At 45.4% G+C, this 20,353-nt stretch overlaps 1 protein-coding gene across 1 annotated transcript in view; it reads right to left on the reverse strand.

The window, feature by feature from the left end:
- Positions 1 to 8,927: 8,927 nt before the first annotated feature.
- FBN1 (fibrillin 1) overlaps positions 8,928 to 20,353 on the reverse strand; it is a 159,038-nt gene continuing 147,612 nt past the window's right edge. Inside the window, exons 62-66 of the mRNA XM_074917728.1 lie at positions 20,005 to 20,133; positions 19,019 to 19,138; positions 15,447 to 15,678; positions 14,241 to 14,415; positions 8,928 to 10,205 (exon numbers count right to left, since the gene is read on the reverse strand). Coding sequence (XP_074773829.1) covers positions 9,816 to 10,205; positions 14,241 to 14,415; positions 15,447 to 15,678; positions 19,019 to 19,138; positions 20,005 to 20,133 — 1,046 coding nt within the window. The 3' untranslated portion in view covers positions 8,928 to 9,815. The remainder of the gene's footprint in view (positions 10,206 to 14,240; positions 14,416 to 15,446; positions 15,679 to 19,018; positions 19,139 to 20,004; positions 20,134 to 20,353) is intronic.

Here is a 20,353-nt window from a genome sequence, read left to right on the forward strand (position 1 = left end):
TTTTATGTTCTATTGACATTTTCTTCCCACCCTAATAATTTAGAGCTGTTAACATTAAAAAAAAAAAAAAAAAGATGATCATACTTCCCATCACTTTCATTTCCCAAGTTTATGAAGGAAGAATCATGAGTGATTTCCCATAGTTATTGTTTTCAGCACAACACATGGTCTCAATTACTGGGATAAGAAACATAGAGAGGGTATTGGTGAGGATAAATGATTTATCTGTGCATTTCATTCAAAATTCATTTTCCATGCCATAGTTTATATTACTCTGATCGACCATCATCTTTCTGATTTCACTTTATAAACATAATCCAACTACTCTGAGCAGGACCCTGGGTCATGAGAGATCAGTTTGCTGACATATATTTGGAGTGGTGAAGCATATGCAGAGTGACCCTCCAAACAAACCTACTTGCCGCTAAAGGTATATACCCAAGAAGGGCAGATCTGGACAAATCTAGACTAATAAGGGCACAAAATAACTCACGGCTTTCACTTTTGTTTGCATTTCCAAGGAAAGACAAAGGGACAACAACTAGCATCAGGATCCATGCCCACACAGAACATAATTCTGTGCATTAATATATATTTTCTTTCTGGCAATTGGAGATACTTCACTTACCTTTACACTACTGTTACCTTGAAAATGCCATTTCTGCATTAATAAACCAGACTGGCTGCAGGCCCGTAGCTGATCTCTCTGCACGTGAGCTCTGTCTCGGGAGCAGATGTACCAAAGCCTCACGGTACTTTGTTCCTTCTGCACAAGTAGCTGACAGGAACCATCGAAATGTGACTGTGCTGAACCAGAGTGTGCCATGAAGTGGCAACTTTAGCATAGATCTCAGCAGCTCAGCCATGGCTGAATAACTGGTTATTTCAAGACTCTGTTGTTGCAGTACATTTTAAGAGCGTGCTACTGCCTGGCTGGGACGGGCCAGCGGCACTCCAGAGACTCACAGCAAATGGAGTTTGGTTACTTGCAGATTTTGCAGGGATGGGGGTTCAGCTGGCATCAAAGCCAGAATTTCTTTCTCTTTTGCTCTGCTTCCCTGCCTGGTACTCAAAGCACAATGCCCAGCTGCTTCTTCTCTCATTAAGACTGTTCTTCGTTAGAGATCGTGCAGGACATGAGGTATTTAATGCTTAGGGGGCTGATGGAGAGGTCCCCCTGTGTAAACCCGTTACCAATTCTTTATTTTTAAAATGAATTCCAGGCTGGTCTGTGGGGAACTCAAGACTGTGCTGTTTGCTAGCACAAATCAGCCCAACACAAATAATCGGTCTTTTCCACAGAGGGTTGTGCAACTCCTGGCAGACTTGGCCTTCAACCTGGGCCTGGTGGTCACATTGGGACCCACAATTTCCTCCTGTGGTTTTATCTGTGCTGTCACCGTGGAGCAGAAAACACTCTTGTTCCCAGTGTATTTCGGGATATAGGAGTGTGTAGTAGGCATATGTATGGGTGACAACATGATCGCCTAAATGACACAATCAAATCACAGGGCAAATGCATAATAGACAAGTTCACACAGAGCTGGCTTTGCTGAAGAGTGAACATTTGAATACAATTCTGCTTCCTGGTACGCAGCGTCTTGTCTTTGCCCTGAGAACATGCGTAGCCGATATTTTTCAGCCTGTTTTTCCCCCTTTTCTTTCATTACTGGGTGCTGCTTTCAGTCTTAATCCATGCAACACAAGCATGATACGTGTTTTAAAAATAAACATGTCCAGGTTTCCTCAGGACCTCCGCTCATCCCTCAGCCAAGCTTTGCCATGCCATACAGCAGCTCTCATGGCCTGAGGCTTCACTTGGGATTCTCCTGCTCTGGCCTCATGGTGTATCATGCCACAGTTGTACCCCAAGAATAGAAACCGTTGCTGGTCTAACATGTGGGAGCATCTCGCCTCTGTGGTGCTTTGATGTGAGAGCTCTACTAACAGATGGAGGATCTCAGAGCTTTACATCCTTTGTCGCAGCTACTTCTCCCCAGTGCTGTGAGGACACCGAGATCTTGAAAAAGTACTGGGACATCTTTTTTCCAGAGCAGATTTGAAAATTGTAGGCAAAAAACTGGTAGCAAAAAGCTTTCAGTGAAGAGGATTTATGCCTTTTGCATGTACAATTTAAACATGTGGAACAGGAAATCTGTTAAGTTCTTTCTGGGTCGGTTACCTTTTTTTAAAATTCAGTAAAAGAGGAATTGTCTTTAAGGACTTGTTAATCTACACACAATACTTGGTAAGGTCTCATAGTGGTCTGGTCCCGACGGGCCTTGGGGTTTTTTCTGTTTGGTTCATTTGGTAACTTCTTACCAGCCAAAGTCCTGTGGACAGCTTTACAGTTGGTCTTAAAGTGCTGGTTGGCTCAGGAGCGTCAGCTGATGGGGAAGGCTTGGCATGAAGGCTGGTAGCCTTGTGGAGCTGGCTACCGCAAGGGCAGATGGCTGCGGATTCACGTCAAAAAGTCTTTTGAGCAGCCGCCCTGCAGAGCCAGCGCTGCCGAGTGGCTCATTCCCTTTCTCCTCTCTCCCAGTTTCCTGTTGTTTCAGCTTTGCGCTGATGTGAATACAGACTGACAGTGCGGTTCCCTTCATATTCCTTGTCTGCTCTGCGCTGGCACCTTCCTCCTCTCTTCCTGCCCATCCCTCCTATCACGTGTTTCTCAAAGCAGCAGCAATTTGTGCTATCACCTTCCTCTCTGGACCTAGCACTTACATTCCCAGTTCAGCTGTTCATATTTTGCCTGATAGTTGAAGCCAGCTCTTGCTCAAATATTTTCCGTCTACAGTTTATGTTTGGCACAAAAAGAATCTCATGATCAAGGGCTTTAATGATGATATATATTTTTTCTTCAAAAAGACAAGTTTATGTCTGGAGATCCCTTTAAAGTGCCTGAATGAATCTGAAGAAGTCTGCATGAGAAGCCTTTTCAGCTCTTTTCCATCTTTAAGGTATCTGTGCCATAGCAGAGCTGGCAGCACTGGCAAACCAAGACCTGTAACCCTGTTGGGCACTTCTAGGCTGGTGGACTGGCACCACATTGCTCTGAATCTCAGCAATTCAAGTAGAAAGTCCATTTCCCCACTGTGTGGTTGGATGTGAGCCATGTTCAAATGCAATATGGGCATGAAGACCATGGGCCTTGTTCCCCTGTGTAGACTCCTTAGCCGAATTTACCCCGAAAAATGCAAACATGCAGTATAGACCGGGTCTTTGTTGCATAAGCCACACCTAAAGTCAGTGCATTCCAGGCTTGGAAATTGCACATGCAACTTCAATTTAAGAGTCTGGGGAAAGCTTAATTATTTGAAGGATTTTCTGGGGCAGCACAAGCCACGTCAGGCTGCCGGCCGGACACGCACGGCATCACCTGCGGTGGTGGGACACACACCCCACTGCTGGTGCGGCGTCACAGGGGTGTGCTCAGTGCAGTGCAGGCCTTTGGGTCCCACCCTGTGAACCAGTTTCTGCGTGGTTTGTTCTTGGGACTCACCTCTTTGCTCTGGTTTTGTTTTTACAGTCAAAATTCAAAATCAAAGTGAAACTCGGCCAAAGTGCCAAGATTTCCTGGTTACAGGTTGAAACCAAGCAAGGAGTCCATGGTTTATATGGTTTCAACCTAAAACCATAATTCATCTCTTATTCACCTAAAATTTGTTCCAAATTTACTCAAAAATTGGCCCAGATTTGCCTGAAACTTGGCCCAGGATTGCTTGAAACTGAGCCCAGCTTCAGAGAGAGGTTCATGAACCTCGACAAACCTGGCCTGAGCCTTGAGTTTGTAATGAAACCCAAAACCAGGGAAGTTTCACCTGGTTTGGGTTTGGTTATAGACATTTCTCACGGCTCTAGTATTTAACGCGATTACAATAACAACACATTTATGCAGAGCTGCAAAGCGTACACACAACATTGCAAAGTGAGAAAGTCCAGACAGCTTTCCTACCTGTCTGAGCTTACCACCTGAATAGTGTACTGCACTACAGCTACAGTCAAACTTGCTCCCACGCGGGCTGCTTAAAAAAAATGATTTCTCGTGGGTTGTCACAGACTTAAAAAAAAAAAAAAAAATCACCCTGAAGCACCTCACATAGGAATGATAGGAATAAAGAATCAACCTCCAAAGAAAACTAAGCGGTAGCCCTGTTTTCCTGGCTGGTTCATCCAGCAGCCTCAGAGACGAGCCGGGGAAGCTGGCAGAGCCCAGGTCCTGCTCACCAGCAGTGTCGCTTTTGATTAACTCCACGCAGCCTGCTGACCTGGATACTGACCCAAAATCTTTTTTTTTTTTCCAGCAGAAAACTACCGGGCACTGTCACTCTACTTTTTTTTTTTACTGGTGCTGCTGTGTCTGCAGTGGCAGCATGCTGTGTGGGGGACTGATGGGGACAGCTGCCCCAGGGGACGTGTGCTGGAGCTTTCTGGCTTTCTGAAGAGGGTGGGGAGCAGCCAGGGCTCCACCAGGCTCCGTTTTAGTGCAGAGGGGCAGTTCCCACAGCTTTGTGCTTGCCAGGGCTCTCACGGCTGACGAGCCCATGTGGCTCCTTGCTCTCCTTTCCAGGGACACCTCAGTACTTTGGGGCTGCTCCTGGCAGAACGGCCATTGCATATGGGCTCTCCCAAACCAAAACATCTGGTTCTCGGTTCCTGCTCTGTAAAACAAGGATGACAAACACATCCCGACCTCACAAGGGTGTAGTGAGGCTCAACACGCATGTCTGCGAGGCGCTCACTTCCTACAGCCCTGGGAGCCATAGAGAAGCTCATAAACAAACAAACCTGCAGATGTGCGAGCTGAGCCAGGGCGAGGGCTGGGCCCACACTGCTGCTGCATGCAAGGGAAGGGTCCAGCCCAAGAGAAGGAAGGAGAAAAAGCCCTCCCTGGGCACTTAGCAAAGGTTTAGCACAGTGTGACTTTAGTGTTGAAGCAATGAGATACAGTTATCTGTCGATTCTTCAGAAAAACACATAAATGTCTCCATACACGTATGAGTGTCTGTCTAAGTAGGTTGAGGACCCAGCTGTATGCCAACCGGCAGCAGTGGCACATGCTGGGCTGGCCAGCACCAATACAAGACTGCAGCTCGGCTTTGCCAGCAGGCTCCTGCTGGCCAGGCAGCCCTGGCCTCCACGGCCGCTTCCTGCCATCGCTGCGCCACGCACAGGCGTGTTAGAAGTAGAAAGGAGAGGCTGAAATACAAAAACAGTTTGGTGACCTCTCTGGCCTCAAGGTTCCTCCGCTGAACTCAATGGGAAGCTTATAACCAAGGAGTTGGCTTAGGCGTGATATTCCTCAAAAGCATTTGTTACAAGGGTGTGAAATATTTGGCAAGTTTTAAGGACAGCAGAAGTAGATTGTTGGAATTTGTCAGCGCTGAAGTCATCGGCCTCTTCCAGGTTTTGCTGCACAGGAAGGGGTCTCATCTTTGGGCAAACCAAAGCACACAGCCCACTCCAGAGGGGCCAGGCATTGCCCTCAGTGTCTTCACCTTGGTGAAGCGCACCCTGAACGCAGCAGCACCACAGAACCCTGCCGTTGCCCACTCCGCAGCACCGCAGTGCCTCTGCCTGCTCTGGAAGCAGCAGTGGTGCAGGGGTGGCCACTGGCCACTGCAGCGCCTGCGTGGGGAACTGCAAGTCACAGGCCAGGAGGAGCACAGGGCACCAGGGCTGGTGCAGGACCAGCATCTGCGAGCGAAGCAGAAGCCACATACATTGGGGTGTCTCGGGCCATGGAACGACTGCAGCATTCCCCCTCACTCCGCCTTTCTTTCTCTCTTGCTACTACCACAACCTCTGCAATCATTTGTGTCTTTGTTAGCGTAAATGATGGCATATTTTGCCCCAGATTACAGCCGCCTGCTTGCCCTAAGTTTTCACAGCATCCAGAACCAGCGTGACTCAGGAGCCGTGCCGCTGCCGCGGAGTTCGCACGCAGCTGTGTAACGCCAGGAGCTCGCGCAGGGGCTGCGCAGGTTTCTGCAGGCATCCAACACGCTCAGGCCACAGACAACAGCTAGAAGCTCTGGGATTTTCTGAATACAAGAATTTTAGTTGAGAGTTATTTTGCCAAGATTGTGATAGTATGAGGGCTTATGCTGGGTGAATACTCTGGTAGGACACTGCCAACCTGGATGTACTGGATTAACCTGCTGTACATCATATCTTGGCCTTAGCTGCTGGCCACTCCTCCAAGCATGAAGCCAACCAAAGCAGAAAAGCTTAAGGATTTGCTCCGGGGAGAGGGTGAAGCAGGCAAGATCCTAGGCCCAGACGTCCCCGCTTTGGGAAGCTGGTGTGTCCCATCAGCTCCTGTCCTACCCGACGCAGGGCGCTGGGGGCACTGAGGGGTACGCAGCTCCGGCAGCTCCACAGGCAGCCCCGGCCTTGGCAGCTGCCGAGCTCTGGCTTCCCCTCTGTAACTGAAAATACAGGATTTTCTTGTCACAGCAGTGAAGTTGAAAGAAGAGGAAGGAGCTGTCTCCTCTCTGGTGCCTACCCAGAAAAAGTAGCAGCACTGCAGAACAACACAAGCTGTTAACCCCGCTCATTTTGGCAGAAGCCATCAGATCCGCATGAGTGCTGTGAGGCTACAGTGGTTCAAGTACAGCATCAATTTAAAGGGAGAATCCCAAAAATTCCTTCACAGCAAATGTCAGTTTCCAAAAGCAATGAGAAGGCTTCGGCAATGCCAGCGCCACACCCCAGCTTGCCCTAGAGCAGCGGGTCGGGCCAGGCTGCCTCGTACCGCGCTTACCTGGCGTGGTGCTGCCGGCAGAGGCCGGCGCTGCCCAAACCCCGTCCCAGGAAGGCGCAGGCAGCTGCTGGGCAACAGCCACGGCGTCCTGCTCGCCAAGCAGCTCAGGCCTGGCTGTGCTGAGAAGTCTTGACCAGATTAGCTCTTCCAAAGCACAAAACTGGACTCGAATCACAGAGGAGAATATTTATCTTAGAGAAAACCTGAGCGCGACCCTTTGGGACCTGCCATAAGAAAGCAAACACTTTGGGTCCTTTGAAAGTCAACTTAAAAGGGAGACTGGAAACAGACATGTTCTGCCAAAATACACGTCAGCTGTCAAGTTTACAAGATACTGTTACAACACACAACAAGAGAATGATTTGATATGTACAGTAACAAGCCATCTTTGTTAAACTCTGTTAACCAAAAATTATATTTATTATCTATGCCGAGTCATACGCACAATTGCAATGGAGGGATGCCACGCTGTTATTTCAAATAATTAAAAGATTTTGCCATTTCCTTGAATTTGAAAAATACCATTTAATTGCAAAAGGATACACATTCAGAAAGACCTCTACTTCACTCTGTCTAGTGCTTAGAGTCATTCTGGGATCTCACCGTCAAATCAAATACAGGAAATTATTTTAAATCAGACTGTAGGTTACAAATCACTTTTTAATTGCAGGTCTCGTGCAATTTTATTACGCAACCTTTGTGCTTCACTGAGAATCTAAGGAAACTGCAAAAATTCAAACTAAGGCAAATAATTGTATGCACACAGCAACTAAGACTGACAGGCGAAAATGACATCCAGTTAACGGGCACTGCTGCAAAGAGACAGATGAACAATTGCACAAGAAAATGGATTTTTATGTGCAGATCAGTACAGCAAAACTGGGCTTTCCATTTTTAAATTGCTAAAAGAGATGCTGTCAAGATTTCTTGTTTCTGCAGCATAACAAAGATGACTTGCAGAACTGTGCAGGCAACACTGGGGCTGCTGGAAAACAATCAAGGTGTTATACAGCAGCTTAAATGCTAAACCAACTCCACTGGACAGAGTCCTGACAGGTCTTTCTGAAATCATTCTTCTCAGTTTCTCTCAGTCTTTAAGGGCTGGAGAAAAAAAATACTCAAACTGTACACTTAGCTAGAAACCATACGATCTTGCACATTGCCACTGGCACTAAAAATCACTCCCAACCTGCTGAAATAAGAGTGCCATTTACAACTGTAAAGCTCTGATTATATTTCGCCATAGTTACGCAACACGTGGAAAAAATACACTGTTCAACATTTTGGCACACTAATAAATAAAATCCAGACACGGTCTATTAAAAATATCAAAGTAACCCTGTGCACAAGCTCCTTTTTATATAGTTATATTTGTTATGCAGAAGAAATCAAAGAGAGCTGACATCTAATTACAGAAAATAATACAGTTTGGAGTGAATTATTACAGTACATTTCCCTTCCAAAGCTATTATAGCTCAATATACGTTCCCTCTATCAACTACAGTGCTGTCTAATCAGCAGTTTCTGTGACACCACTTGCTTTATTTTTTCTTCCAGATTTTATAGCATCACACCTCAGTACAAAGTTCTGCTGCTGCTAAAACATACACCACGGCACTTGGGTATACAAGAACACCCGCATCATCGAGTAGTTAATTTGATATTAAAACCCAGCTACATCTTGTGATGGCTTTTGGTATTGGATTAGCCCTTTGTTATCAGTCTTAGATTATCTGACAATAGCTGTTGAAGCGGGGTCGAAGAATGGAGTATCTTAAGTCAGGGCAGTTTTAGCAAACAAGACTTTTCAAATTAATTAAATGTGGTTTCTGTATAATGATTTAATATCCATTTCTGCATGTTTTGGCTATCAAAGTTACACATTGGCAGGATTATTCAGGTCAAGTCATTGGAAATGTTCTAACTTGCTTTCTGGAGCCACACAGTAATTTGACAGAGGTCCACTGCTGTTCAGATTTGAGAAGGTTTTTGTATTTCTTCTGTTCTTCCTTTGCATGAAGAATGAACAAATGGCAGCAGCACACCTTCAGAGAGAAATCACCTGTGCACACAGACAGATATACAACTGACCCTACCAACAATGCCTGAAACATAAGAATGCAGTTTATCACACTTTTAGCAAGAACACAAGGCCACAGAATAAACTAAAAAAAAAACTGTTTTATTGTGACATTTATGACATTGAACCCTTGTTGATATGAACGACTGTGGGTACTCTTGACACGTTACATAATGTCATGGTGTAGGATGGCACTGATTGTCATCTGACTTTTGAGAATGTTTAATGGTCCCTACTGACCTCAGTGCATTTTGGCAAGTCACAGAAATTTTATCATCAGGTTTGTGTATACAGTTAACAAGTAGTTGGTCTTATAAGCACCATTACAAACCCTCACATTAAGGGTATTATTAATCTAGTTTACAAATGCTTCATTGATAAAAATAGCATGATTACAGTATACACACACTTAATTTACATGTATTGTATTATAGGCATAACTGAGATAAACTACTGAGCTAACTTTGGTTGATTGAAGTATTTAGACTGAATAATGGCAATTTTGGCTTCTAAGTTGTGTAAATATTACAGTGCATTTATAAATCTAGGTTGAAAATTTACTAGCACCAAACGGATATCATAAATGGCTGACCTAGTAAGTTGTAGTTGGAGAAGCAAAGTTTAGGAATTACAAAAATAGAGCTGTCCATCAGTTGAAAGCACATTCTTGTACCTCTGCTGAAATGATGACGTGTCTCAGCATCAGTGGCCAACTTCCAATGATAAAAGTCCCAGTTTTCAAGATTCAACATATCAAGGTAGCTCAGCTACACTTAAAAGCCTGAGAAAGTGGTTGTTTTGAGCTAGGGTATTCATCCTGTACCTTGTTTATGTAGTAATATAATAGTGCTCGTTCATACAAATGTACTCATGTAAGATTGTACCTATGATATGGAGAATCTGATTGGGAGGAATATTCAGTCCTACCTATCTATCTTTGGTTTAATTATTTGGTCTTTGGTTGATGAATTAATGAAGCAATATCTGAATTTTCATTTTCAGGTTGTCTCCCAGCTCACCACTGAGGTAGTCTTTGTCATGTTTCTCTTCAAGCTGGTTAAGTTCCTTCTTTTTATAGAGTGGAATACTACTGATTTGTAATGAATAGTTTCCAGGCACTGGCTTCTTCTTTGTGAAATGAAGGTAACTTATCCCGTCCTTCTTATTGATTCTAAAGAAACCGTCTTCATTTCCGGAGTCAATTAAATATCGGTTATGGTTTGTCAGTGTTGTGAGGGCAGGAAGCAGTTCCAGGATGCGGTCTTTGTTACTGAGATCCGAGATGTTGATGGAGAAGACTGCTGCTTTCTCAATATCCCAGCTGGCGAGACTGATCGGTGGCTCCAGCTCTTGCTGATCCTGCACAAGAACAAACGATGTTAGTTGCTTTTGTCAGAGGCCATTTCACATGCGCCTACACGTATGTATTTCTTATCCAGCTCATTCATTATTAGTCAGATATTTTTAAAAAGGAGGGTCTGTAATATCATCTGTCAAATCCACTATTATGGGCCTAGGACTTGTCAGGATAAAGTACAGTCTTTGTCCCTGCCCCTGCGTGGGTAACAGCAGCCTGAGACGTGCACTGAAAGCTTCTGTGTGTGGGTCCCCCTGCCTGACAAACAAAGCCTCTCCATGCTTGGAGTAAACCACCGGTCTCCTACAACGAGAGCAGCAAAGGCACACGCCTCCTCTCTATCAGGGGAACCACAAGCTAACATGTACAAGAGTCTGTAGAAGAGAGCAGGGTCTGTGGGGGAGGCACATGATCTAGGTGGGAGTTTTCTGCTTTGCAAAGATTTGCTTTGTTTAGGTGTGGAACCAGGGCGGCCCCTGGGTGCAGTGGGGTGCTGGGAAAGCAGCATCGCCCCTCACCTCTGGGTGATGGTAACTGGGCGCCCTCCGAGTCCCCTGTGCATGAGTCATGCTGCAGGGGCAGAACGGTAACATTTCAGACAGCACATCAGCTGTAACATTTTCATTTGAAAAGCAAGGGAAGATCTATGTCACCGCTGAGACAAATCCAGCAGTAATCACAGAGAGTACTGAAACACACTGAAGAAACAGCTTGCAAACCCACTCTGCTCAAATTCAAACATCCACACTCTTCTGGGCAAAAGCACTCTGCTGTCTTCTTGTATCAGCAGAGTGCCACGCACTGAGTGCCTCATGGAATCGCCTGTATTTGTGTGTGGAAAAGCACGCACGTGAGCAGAGAGTACAGGTAACATTTAGCTCAGGATAGTGATGGTGTGGCCACATTTTACAAGAGTGCTCAGAATCCCTTGGTTATATTTGGAACGTGACACATCTGCATGGTGAAAAACATGGTGGCACTCACTAGGGACGGCCTATGTGGCGAAGGAAGAAGAAAATGGCAGCACCCAATGAGGGACTGTCTGTGTGGTGAAGAAAATGGCAGCACGCACTGAGGGGCTGCTCACATGGTGAAGAAAATGGTGGCACCCAATGAGGAACTGCCTGTGTGGTGAAGAAAATGGCAGCGCTCAATTAGGGACTATCTGTGTGGTGAATAAAATGGCGGCTCTCACTTAGGGACTGCCCATGTGGTGAAGAAAATGGCGGCGCTCACTGCGTGGCTGCCCCTGTGGTGAATACAAGTGCTGAATCCGCTCTCTGCCCCTGTGCCAGGGTTACTGTAAGGCAGCCCTGCGTGCCGGGTGTAACGCGCCCCGGTGGATGTTCCCGCCACCAGCGGTGTTGGTGACGGTGCTGCGCGGGACTGTCGGGGGGCTCTGCTGAGGCGGTTGGGACAGCGTCAGTCACTGCTCCGGCCCTGGGGACTGCCAGTGCCCGAGTGGAGAACGCGGAGATGATGACACAGCGTGGGACCAGCGGAGACTGCGTGTGTGACCGGAGCGATGAGCCCTCAAGCAGTGATCTGCCCTGTTTTGTAACTATCGTACGTAGATTGTGTTCTCTGAAGTCTGTCTAAACCTCAATGGATAACGCCTTTGGAGGTGCAGCTGCAAGGCAGAAAGGGGGAGACTGGGAGCCCTGGGAGATTCCGCGTGTTACTGGGAAATGGTGAAGAGGCAGGTTGGCGCTGGCCGGTCAGCCCAGCACAGCCCTGGGAGATTCAGCGTATTAAGAGGCAAATGGACATGGGTCGGTGGAGGTTTTGCGCAGGCTCGGAACAGGACTGGTCAGTCCTGCACGGGCTCGGAGAAGCAGCAAGGCTTTGAGGAGAAATGGGCCGTGGAAGAGAGGTAAGGAACAGCCAGGAGGGGGTAAGGTGACTGGGAAAAACAAAGGACGGCCGTGACGCTGAGCTGTGGAAAAGTATGGAACTGCTTGTGAGAGAGAGGGTTGGTGACTGTCTAGTTGCTGATTTGCTTATTATGAAGTAAGAGCTTGGATGAGAGCGTAAGTGTGTATTATTGTAAGAAGAAAGAGAGAGAGTTAAAGAAAATAAATGGCCCCTGCCCCGCAGAAAGAAAGGAGAACACTGTGACTCGGGTTTTTTGGCCGCTACAGACACACACACACACATTTGCACGCTCAGACAGGTACTTTCAGCTGAATGACAAATATCTGCACAGTGTAGAGACCTGCCATGACCTGCTGCTTCTCCGGGACGTCAGGGCAGGTCCCCTCACCTCTAACATCTCTCTCGCCTCAGACTGGATCAACAAGTGAGAAGTCAAATGACTGTGGACTTGGTGACACTTCTCCTACAAGCTGTTTCCTGAATTCTGTATATAATTAATATAATTAATGTGAACAATAAGGTTTAAATCCAGTGACTTGTGCTGGACATTGCACTGGATGAGCAGACGGGGCAATTCTGACTTTAGGTTACAAGGAGTTGAAATAAGTCAACGTGGGACTCCTCAGGTAACGCAAGGAGTTTGAATTGAGCGCAGGAGGGACTACAGTAACATTACACAGGACCTCTGAGCTCATACCGGGAGATGTGTTTTTCAGTGGAGCTTCCAGCACCAAACAATTACAACCACCCCATCCCGCTGTGTCTCACTGGTGTGATCAATTCAGAACAAACCCCAGCAGGGGGAGTTTGCTTAAGGATTTACTTTACTGCTTTTTTGATAAACACTTGCTAACACCCAAGGATGAATGAAAAGGGATGTCTCTGTCCTTTACATAAAGACAAAACCTGTCACACAGCAGACTACTTTTCACATAAATAAAAGTGCTGAAACCACCTACTAATATTTGGTTAATTAAAAAAAGCCAATGACAACAGCTAGTAGAAGTGGGAGTTGTGCAAGCATCGCAATAGAATCACAGAAGCACAGAACGGTTTGGGTTGGAAGGGACGTTAAAGATCATGGAGTTCCAACCCCCTGCCATGGGCAGGGACACCTTCCACTAGCCCAGGTTGCCCAAAGCCCCGTCCAACCTGGCCTTGAACCCTGCCAGGGAGGGGGCAGCCACAGCTTCTCTGGGCAACCTGGGCCAGTGTCTCAGTACAGAATTTCTTCCTACTATCTAATATAAATCCACCTTCTTTCAATTTAAAACTGTTACCCTTTGTCCTATTCACTATATGCCTGGAAAAACATCCCTCCCCATCTTTCCTGTATCCCCTTTAGGTACTGGAAGGCCACTAGAAGGTCTCCCCAGAACCTTCTCCAGGCTGAACAACCTCAATTCTCTCAGCCCGTGTCCACAGGAGAGGTGCTGCAGCCCTCTGATCATCCTTGTGGCCTCCTCTGGACTGTGGAGCATAGATGTGTGGTACAGATGACACAATTATCTCCCTCGTAGGCAAATGGAAACCTGCCTCTCTCCCCAGCAAATTTTTAGTAATGACAAACTAAGCTCTGCCTCCTGTTCTGGTGCCCGGGCCAGCGGTGAGCCCTGTGTGCAGCCTCGGCCCCGGGACAGCAACCTGGGTGACTGACTGCAAGGGTCTGGGCAAGCCCCGGGAAGGGCAGCAGCCCTGGACAACCTCAGGTGAGGTGTTTGTGTCCCAAGCTCTGCGTCTGCTCTGGAGAGGGCTCCGGCCCCGGACACTCCACACGGTGCTGCCTGGCAGGGTCCGTGTCCGCCCTGCCCACCACGGCCTGCCTTTCTGGCCACAAGGTCACACAAACATTTTACATACCACTGTCCTCTGACATCAAGACCCCGATTTTCTGGTGAGTGGACTGCTCTCTAGACAGCTGGATGGGCATTTATTTTGGTGTTTGATGCGACATAGATATTCAGAGGATGATCTGTGCCTTATGACATGAACAACTTCAGAAAGCCCACCCACAGACTACATGACATCCCAACCCAAGCTCTTTAGTCTACTTTGTTTGGGGTGTACGTTTTTCCTGTGGGATTGTCTCCCGACACACCACCTTCTGAGACTGGTTTTCACAAGACAACCGCAAACCCTTTCGCCCAAAAAGGGTCAATTACCTCTGCTTCATTTGCAGTTTCATTCGTGCTTCTGCGCTTCCTTCCTCTCTTGGGATAGCCATTGATTTTACATTCATAACAAGCTTCTGGAGAGAGGGAGTTGTCATCTACTTCTCCACTGAGTGAAAGTTCTTGTCCTTGACCTTTGCCTAGCCCCACTCCAGAAACACAGTGTCTGAGGAAGGAAGAAATTAAAAATTAATTCCAGTGAGACATAGATATCAAAAGCTGAATTTGGGGGACTATGAATACAAATAATAAAGCAATTATGTTGCACTCATTTCCTAGGAAGAATTTCTGTTGATGTCAATAGACAAAATTCTCACTGAATCACGATGCAGCTGCCTCTGATGTCAAGAACCTAGCTCCACGAAGCTTTGCCTAAGAGAGGCCTGCCGATATTTAAGAGTTTTAAAAACACGGGCTTTAGTTATGAGGAGTTGTTAGTAACTTCTGTTATCCAACCTGGAATACATTAAACAAGACCATTTTTCAGAAACTGCTGAAAAATCTAAAAAATGAGGTCTTTCATAACATATCCCAAAGTTTTTAGTCACTTGTACAATTTAAGCCACAATCTTTCTGCTTTCCATCTGAGTTGCTTGGTCCTACACGATGCACAACCCTAACGCTACCACCGGGACAAGTGAAAATTGGTTTTCTTGATAAAGCAGACATTTATTTTAAAAAATTATTCATTTGAAACACAGAAGAATATGGAACATGTAAGAACGTAAGAGCATACAGAACTGTTATTCTAACCAGTGGGTGAAGCCACTTGTATAATATCGTTTGTCTTTGCAGCTGGCAGGGGTTGTTGTTATTATTTTATTATTTTTTAAAGCAGACAAGTGATACACCACAAATCACAGTGAGGTGTGTGAGCTCCCAAGTGGCAAGCTCGGAGAACTCATCTAGCTGCTGGGGGGTGCAGGAGGTGAAAGCAGTAGCTTGAAAGAGATGATTGAACCTGGTAGGCTGGACCAAATTTCATCAAGCGTTAAAACCACACTGCTCCCTTGCTTTGGTTACCTTTCCCCTCTCTCATCTCCAAAATCAGCAGGTGCATCCAACTCTCGAGCACCTCCACAATCCTACCCCTCTTTCATTGGTGACAATCCCCCCGGTTCTGCTGCTCCACGCTACAGAGAAAGGAGCGGATTATGTCCCCTTTATGTCTGTTAGTTTAAAATGAGAATCCCTTACCCTTGTCCTATTCTGAAGTAACCAGGTGGACATCCACAGACATAGCCACCTTCAGTATTTGAACAACCATAACTGCATGGGGCTTGTGCAGAACCGCATTCATTGATATCTTGGCAACCTCCACTAAACTGTTCATACTGAAATCCGGTAGGGCACATACATTTATAGCTTCCCAAAGTATTGTGGCAAGATGCTCCTCCACAAATGTGTGCACTGAGACATTCATTTTCATCTGGAAAAGAAGCAGAACATACCACGTTAACTTTTAGTGTCAGGTGTAGTCTAACCTACCCCTTCAGAAAGGTTGTGCTCGACTGTTGCTAAACGTGCTGCCACATCGGATGGACAGAAACGGAGAACAGGGCTTGGCCTCACCCTTGGCTAGGGCAGCAGTCGCCAGGAGATGACTACAACCATAAAACAGAGCAACATTTGGGCTACTCTACAGATGTTTCATGCCACGTCAGCTCATGCTCTGGAGAGCAGAGAAGCAGAGGAGGCAACTTTTTTTTTTGTTCCAGAAACAACTGAGAAGAATAAAACTTTGTACAGCCAACAGTCTGGCCCAGTAATCCCATGTTCATAATGCTATTCAACATTAAAGGAAAAAGAGTGAGGAAGCAAGATCTGACACCTCTTCCAGGCACTGAAAATCCCTCCCCCTACACACTCACATTTAAATGTGAGGTACAGGTAAGGTACAGGAACAAATAGTAAAGTAAAAATAAAAGCAGCCGTAGACACAAGACTGCCACATTCTGAGCCAGCCTTTTTCCAAACTTCCCCAAGTGCAGCACTGTAGGAGTTCAAGGTCAGTTCAGGCTTATTTACTGTAAATGGCTAGTTTTTTAAATGGAGACGGTCTGAATTTTTTTGATGTAGCAAATTGCTTTGAAACATTCTGAATGCTATTGTTCCCCATTTTCTGTGATAAAACAACTGCATTTGCACATTGCACGCGTCTGTACGTGCATAAGAAATGCCATCTGGACGCGGTATGGATAAAATGTAAAGCACAGAGCAGCATCTCTGACCTAAGCATCTAGGTTACAGGAGAATGAGTATTAATTCAGAGCATAATTGTCTTTTTCCAAACAATGTGGCTGTTTGTTCTTTGTTTAAAAGGAAAGTCTTTGCTTCTTGCAGCCTGATTTACAGCATGGTGCACTACAGAATTGTCTGGGCAGGAGATGCAGTCACACACAGCACAAGACATGGGAGGAACCAAAGCATTCTTCAGTGATTATCTAAATATGCGTTGCAGCAACATCAAAAGTCCCTGAACGCTTCATTAAATAAGCTAAAAAAGACACAAACTGTTTTCAGAATGGGGATTGCCAAGGAATATGAAGGAATTGTCACGGAAAAACCTATTACATGTATTCTTCCCCTGTGGTATACCCAGGAGATCTAGATAAGTATCTTAAGCATATACAGTTACAGACGCTACAATGTGAACATGTGGAGACCACAAGGTATTAAAACCTGGGACGGAATTCTGTGTTACCAAAGCCTGTAGGAGTTTTGCCATTAACTTAAAGTGATGCTTCAATGTTTGTCATACGTAACACAGCAATTATGTCAACATCGTAAATGCAGGTTTGGGACGCAGAGAGTTACTGCACCATGAGGAGATACGTTCACTTCACCTCACTCCACAGCAGCAAGAGTGTGGAAACTAGTGAGGTTAGTTCCCATATTTTGCATGGTTGTTGGAAGAAAATAATGAAAAAAAAGTGAAATAAACAGTTATGGGAGCCTCAGGCTCTGCGTGAGCTGTGCAGTCAGGCACCAGCCTTGCTCTCCTGGGCTCTCTGCTCTACAACATGTAGTGCTCAGCTTCGGCAGGAAGGAGAGACGCCGTGAGGACAGAGGAAACCAAGCCTCTTTCCCTGCAGTTTTGAGTTTCTGCCTGGACTGCCCTATGTCCAAGAAGGTGGAAGTGCTAGCTGAGTCCTTCCCCAGTGGTGGCTTTCAGTGTAATTTTCCCTGGTGAAGTTTCTGGTGATGGGTACTTGTGGTGCCAAGGCTGAAGCCTTTCTTTCAGTGGGGGAAATACTTGTGCATTTTGAGACTGACATTCCTTTTATAAAATCTAACCAGGAGTCAATAGGCTCAAAAAGCTGGAATAACAGGGTACACCTGGTTTGGAAATACACTTAGTTAAATACTGTCACCCAGGAAGACTTGGAAACAGCCAAGATGTTTCACAAAACTGAGGGCTGCACTTTTTCAGATTCCATAATGTCCTTCAGCAGCCAGACATGACAGTCCTGGGTTTTGGTTTTTTCTACCCTCCTGCAGATTAAATTATAATTTAACCCTAAAATTCGCTAGTTTAATTAATATTCAAAACCACCATATATTTGCAGTCCTTCCTTGTTCTCTTGTATGTTACAGGCATAGAGTACTGGAGCATGAGCACAAGCAAATGTCACAGCAAGGACTGTATAAAATGTCAGGAGGTTTGGTAAGCATAATTAAAAGCAGAGACCTCCCTAGAGCATCACAGTGATAACAAGCAAAGGCATTTTTATGTTTCTGAAAGCAAAGAAAGCCAAACAAAGAGTTATGAAGCCCTTTGTTCTCAAAGAGGTCACGCATCTCCGGGTATCCATGCAAGACTAGCCTGTATGAAGCCTATTAAATGTGACTAAAAATGCACATAACTGTCACTAGAGGAAAAATGATTGGTGCTTCTCTTGTTTGAATATGCTACATGCTACACTGCTGAAACACACGCAGACTTTTCCCATGACTTCTGCAGAGGACCTAGTTCTGTCTGCTCAACTCATACCCAGCATCAATGCTTTGCACATGCAGTCCCATCTATGAGGGCTCGGAGACTTGGGATAGAACCAAAGTTTAGACAAAGAAGAAATCAGCATTGTAATTCACCAGTGTATTTACTTCTTAACATAAATAAAGAGCACTAGCATTTGTTATTTATAACCAGAATTGTCCTGTAAACACTTGTATAAACTGTATCCCAAAGCTGCAAGGAAGCATCTTTAGACAGACAGTAGTAGCTTTGCTCAAATATGACAAATGGTTAATTCTGTACTGAGGAGCAGCTTAAACACAGCAGCCTTCCTGTAGGTGTTGTAAGAGTAGCACAGATCAAGTAGGATTTTAATACAATTTTAGATGCTTGGGGCCAAAAGTTTAATTTTACAATTCAACAATCCAAACTTGTGGTTCTGCATCTGCCAGGTTCAACCCACCATCAGCTCTCAGACAGGACCTGTGTCTGGGCAGAGACTGTTGCACAGCTGAGTAAGACTGCCTTGTTCAGACCACAAAAATACATGAGTAACACAAGTTCCCTCAAAGTCAATACCACTTCTAGCACTTTTGTGCTTGAACACTAATCAAACCATGACAAAGGCTACTGGGTGCTTCATATCCACTCTGCCTTTCACAGGAGCACAAGTTTGTAATGAAACTCCACTGAACTTATTAAAATATAATCAGAAAAAGAAAATATGGCAAACTGCAACGTTTCCCTTCTCATCTTGCTGCTAACAAAGGTAACATGCATCTTAATGTATGAATTTTAAAAAGTGACTTGCCAACACATTGGTTCCACTGGTAATGCTGGAGATATCCTTGTGGGCAGCTACACCTGTATCCTCCAATTATATTTTGGCAACCATGCTGACATCGGTGGTTTCCATCACATTCATCAACATCTAAAAAGGTGAGATACACTCTGAGTTTTGGGAGAGAAGCTCAAATTAAGCTATATTTGAAAAATATGTTACAAATAATCATATTCATAAATCATATATATAGAGGTATATTTCAGGATCTTCCAAAACCAGACCCGTGCTGGGAGACCACTTTGGGCCTTTCAGGTTTGGATTTCTGGCTCCACCACAAGTAACTTAGGGCTGAAAACCACTGAAAGCTCAAATTCAGTCACACTTTTTGGGGTTTTTTGCATTCTGTTATGGAAGAGACAGCAAAAAGCCATCTGTATATGGGACTCCCGAGGCTTTTCTAAGGCTCCCAGCTTCCTGAGTCTCCCAGCTCCACAGCTGACAGTTCCTCGCTTTTACTCAAATCATCCAAACCAGGAATTCCAGGATATGTCTTTTCAAATCAAACCAAACTCCATCCCAGGAGAAGGCTCTAGAGGCTCTAGGGACCCAGAGGAATAAAGTCTGCAGCCTTTGAATTTTCTCCTTAGCAGGTTGTCTTGGAGATGCAAGACTTCCTTCCTGTCGCTGGCGAGTGCTTCAGAAATCCACTCAAGGGAAGTTTGCTGAACTTATGATGGTTAAACTTAAACATTCCAGGCTAAATTGAAGTCTCCTCCGCAAATACCTGTCCAGCTCTTTAGCATCCCGCAATATATCTATTTATTCAGGCCCATGGAGAGAAATACTACCTTGTTGCTTAATGTCCATACCCCACTCCCCTTCAATCTACACATGCTTACCCCACAGGTTTTGGTGCTTACTCCATAGGTCTCTCCCTGGATGACAGTATGGCTGAGAGAAGATGAAGGAATGCAGGAGAAGGGCAAGTCAAATGCACCGTGTGTTGTACCTACCTTCACAGCTAAGCCCAGTTTGATCGAGTGAGAAGCCACGTTGACACTCACAAACAAAACTTCCTGGTGTATTCTGGCAAATGCCCTTCGCCCCACATAAATTGATTTCAGTAGCACACTCATTATTATCTGAAAAACAGCAAAGCCCGAGTGTTACTTTTTAGTCCTTGTTGTGAAGAAGATCGTTTAGCAACGCCAACAACAAACAGTTTGTGACAAGAGGTAAAGAAACAGCGATAATGCAGCTGTCTTACTGCCCTCTCCATCTTTTATTTTGCACTACAGAAGGAGAGCTTACATTACCTTCTTTTTAATTTGAAAACACTAACAATACCTATGGGAAGGGACA

This window comes from Athene noctua, chromosome 13, assembly GCF_965140245.1.
Source record: "Athene noctua chromosome 13, bAthNoc1.hap1.1, whole genome shotgun sequence".
Classification (NCBI taxonomy): domain Eukaryota; kingdom Metazoa; phylum Chordata; class Aves; order Strigiformes; family Strigidae; genus Athene; species Athene noctua.